The sequence below is a fragment of the Convolutriloba macropyga genome, chromosome 1 (genome assembly GCF_964194025.1).
Source record: "Convolutriloba macropyga chromosome 1, txConMacr16.3, whole genome shotgun sequence".
NCBI lineage: Eukaryota > Metazoa > Xenacoelomorpha > Acoela > Convolutidae > Convolutriloba > Convolutriloba macropyga.
Window position 1 is genome coordinate 66,292,874 of NC_134468.1, and position 4,079 is coordinate 66,296,952.

Here is a 4,079-nt window from a genome sequence, read left to right on the forward strand (position 1 = left end):
TGTACTAGGTAAAGCCAAAGATGCCATTGTAGAATTCGCGTATTGCGGAAAAATGTACATAGTTACCTTGAAAACGCTTGAGCGGAAGTTTGGACAAGCCAAAGCAGTTGTCACTGCTCATCTTGACAAATTGGCAAACCACCCTTCAATTAAGATTCACAGCTCTGATCAAATCATACATTTTTCCACAACTGTCTCTAGTCTTGTTGGCGTCTTCAGGTCTTTGTCATATGATGCAGATCTTCAGAGTTCATCATTCTTGAATCAGGCAGTTCAGAAATTGCCACCAAATTTAAAGGAATCATGGTCATTGCACACTGTGAAAAAGGACTTGATTCGCCCAACATTGTTGGATTTCAACAACTGGTTGAAAGAAAGCGCCGAGTGTTATGATCGCATGAAAACCACTTCTTTTAGGAGTAAATCAGAAGACACTAACAGCAGTGGTGCAGTAAAGACCACAGTGTCTTCGAAAGTATTCGCATCCAGCTCGAAGTCATCTAGTGTTAGTAGGCAGTCTCGAAGTTCAAAGAATGATCACCCACCTTGCGTACTTTGTAAATCACAACATCCGATTTGGCGATGTCAGACTTTCAAGGAAAAAACTCCGACGCAGCCTGCTAAAATAGCCGCAGAGAACCAACTCTGCTTTTCGTGCTTGAATGGTAAGCATTCGTTCCGTACGTGTCCGAATCAACGCAAATGTAATCGCGAAGGCTGTCGCAGTACCCATAACATCTTGCTGCATGGTGCTGAGCGGATTTTCCCAGCAAGTGGCCAAAACAAATCTGCTGATGCATCACAACCAAAAGTCAACTCAACAAAAACGTCAAAAACGGCTGTAGACAATGCAAGTACTCACGGAACAAGCAGCACATCAGGACTCACATCGATCACTGATGTCAAGGGTCTTTTGCAGGTCCTCGAAGTTGCTCTAGAGGGACAGTCACAGAAGTGCTCACGAGTACTCTGCGATAAAGCATGCAGTCACTCCTGGATCTCCGGTGAACTCGCAAAACGTCTTCATTTGAGAGGAAATCGTTCAATTTGACAGTGAACGGTATCAATACCCAAGAGACAATTAGCACTGAAGCTGTTCAATTGAAAGTGACCCCAATTGGTGAGAATAATTGTTCTCCGTTTGAGTTGTTGCCGTACGTGAAAAAAAAACCTTCGCGTTGGGTCTCACAAAATTGATATGAACATCCTCATTTGAGTGTGTTACCTCCAAAGAGTTATTACTACGCAAACGTAGAGATGATACTTGGTCACGCCATCCGCCCGCTCGATTATTTCAATACCGACTCCAAATCCTCACCATTTGCCTTTAGGATGGGTACTAAGTGGTCCAACTCCGTCAGCGTCCGGTCTAATCTCGACATGTTTCAAAGCAGTAGTTGAACATGACTCTGAGTTGGCAACACAAATCAAGTCGTGGTATGACGTGGAATCATACGGGGCTGTTAAGCAAGTGGATCCGCGCTGAACTTCCGACTGTCGAGCCGTCAAAATCCTCGATCTGTCTGCCATATACGAGAAAGGTCGTTACTTCGTGGGTATGTTGTGGTCTTCAGATGAAGACAAACTTCACAACAACTATTTCTCTGCATTGGTCCAGCTGAAGTCCTTAGAGAAGAGACTTAGTAAAGATTCCGACTTACGCGAACGCTACGCACAAACAATGCGAGAAGATTTGAGTAAAAAGTATGTTGTTAAAGTGCAAACCCCTTAGGAAACAGATTATCAACCCGGCAGGAAATTGTATCTGCCGCATCATCCGGTCATGAACTCAACCAAACCTGGTAAGGTGCGAAGGGTCCTCAATGGTGCCTCCAAGTTTCAAGGAGTTTCTTTGAACAAAGTCCTGCTAACTGGTCCAGATCTTCTACAGAATTTGATTCACATGCTGATCAGATTCCGTCAGCAGCAAATTGCTGTATCCGCTGACATTGAGGAAATGTTCCTGCAGGTAGGTGTGTTGCCATCTAATCAACCAGCTCTCCGTTTTTTGTGGCGGGAGGGACCATCAAAGACCGTTGAGGTGTATCAGTACACTCGACACATCTTCAGCGCAAACGACTTACCGACTTGCGCAAATTATGCGTTGAAGCGAACAGCACGAGACCATGAAAAAGAGTATCCAGACGCAGCAAAGGCAGTTCATGAAAAATTCTATATGGATGATGACCTGGACTCAATTGAATCTCCTGATGAGGCGCTCAAGCGGTCACGAGACTTGGTCAAATTACTTAGTAAGGGTGGTTTCAAACTAACTAAGTTCACTAGTAACGTGCCAGGTTTACTAGAAGAGCTTGAAGATCAATCAGTTGAGGCTGTTCCGAAAGTCATTGGTGCATCAATGGAAGAGTCATCCTCTCACGTGTTGGGACTCAAACGGGATCATACCAAAGGCACTCTAGTAGTAAGTTGCGGCATTTCTTGTGATAGCAGTAAAGCAGTCACGCAAAGGTTGGTTATGAGTTTAGTAGCCAAAGTATTCGATCCCATCGGCTTAGTTGTTCCTTTTACCGTCAGAGCACGACTTCTCCTGAAAGATGTCTGGCGTTTACTTGGTCAGAGCTGGGATAAAAAACTCCCCAATCAGATGTTTGATCGATTCTCCTCCTGGAGTTCTGAGTTACCAACACTGGCTTTGTTAACCATACCTCGCTGCTATTTTTCCTGTCCTTTTGAACTCCTCGATTTGCACGTATTCGGAGATAGTTCTCAGGAAGTTTTTAGCTCAGTTGCTTTCTTGCGTGCACTTGTCAGTCCACCATCTGAAAGTAAACGCACCGAACTTCCATTCTTGATTGGAACAGCACGTCTCGCCCCAATGAAGACACTCCCCGTGCCGAAGCTTGAATTACAGGCAGCTTTGCTCGCAGCCCGATTGGGAGAAGAAATATGCAAAGCACTTACCGTACCTGTACAAAACACGTTTATGTGGACAGATAGCACTACTGTCCTCCAATGGTTGAACTCACTGGATAAGCAACCAAAATTTGTCGCAAACCGCGTCTCGGCGATTCTTGAAGGGACAAGTGTCGATCAATGGCATCATGTTGCATCTCATGCTAATCCAGCCAACGCAGTAACCAGAGGAATGTCTTCTGAAGCGGTTGCATGGTCCCCAGTTTCTCCGAACGTCCGATTTCCCGTTCCAGCAGAATACCCATGTAGTCAAAAAAATCAAATTGAAGAGTCATTCAACTGAAGCATCCTCTTCAGAGAAGACTTCAACTTTGATAACCGACATTTTCCAAAGGGAATTTAACATTCCGTTCCGTAAGTTCAGTTCGTATCCTAAACTGCTTAGGATACTTGTGTATTGCATGCGATTACTTCCTCGTCATCTCGCCTATCGGTATTCTGGAAAGGAAATAGTTGATCCGGAAGAACTTAACGCTGCAGAACAGAAACTGCAATTAATTATTCAGTCTGAATCTTTCCACCATGATCGCCAACAGCTTGCTCAAGAAAAACAAACAAGAAAAAAAAGCCGTATTGCCGTCTACTCGCCGTTCATTGGACCTGGTGGCTTACTACGGTCCACCAGTCGCATTAAGCGTTTCGCCGAAATTGATTTGGACTTGAAGCATCTAATAAAATTTGACGGACGCCATCCATTAGTGGTGTTGTTCCTACGCCACATGCATCTGAGACATCACCATGAAGTTGTCGATTATCTCCGTGCACTTACCCAACGAAACTTCATACTTTTTGGTCCTGAAACTTCATAAAACACTCAGTTCTTTTCGCTTCAATTGCGTTTTTTGCCGAACTAGAAAAGCAACAACTGTCCAGCCGATGATGGCTGATCTGCCGTCTGAACGAATTGGTTTCAGAGTCCGCCTTTCATCAACGAGGGTCTATATTACTTTGGACCTTTTTACGTAACGATACGCCGCTCATCTGACAAAAGATGGGGCTTCCTGTTCACGTGTCTCACAACTCGTGCCGTACATATTGAGATAGCGCACTCGATGGATGCAAACACCTGTGTGATGAGTATCGAGCAATTCATCGCACGTCATGGAATGTCATCAGTAATCTGGTCAGACAATGGGACGAATTTT

The 4,079-nt window shown here is 44.5% G+C and overlaps 1 protein-coding gene across 1 annotated transcript; it reads left to right on the forward strand.

Annotated features, from left to right (window-relative positions):
* Positions 1-1,783: 1,783 nt before the first annotated feature.
* On the forward strand, positions 1,784-3,217 carry LOC142346831 (uncharacterized). Its single transcript, XM_075398895.1, has one exon. The coding sequence runs from the start codon at positions 1,784-1,786 to the stop codon at positions 3,215-3,217; it is 1,434 nt and encodes a 477-aa protein (XP_075255010.1).
* The last annotated feature ends 862 nt before the right edge of the window (positions 3,218-4,079 follow it).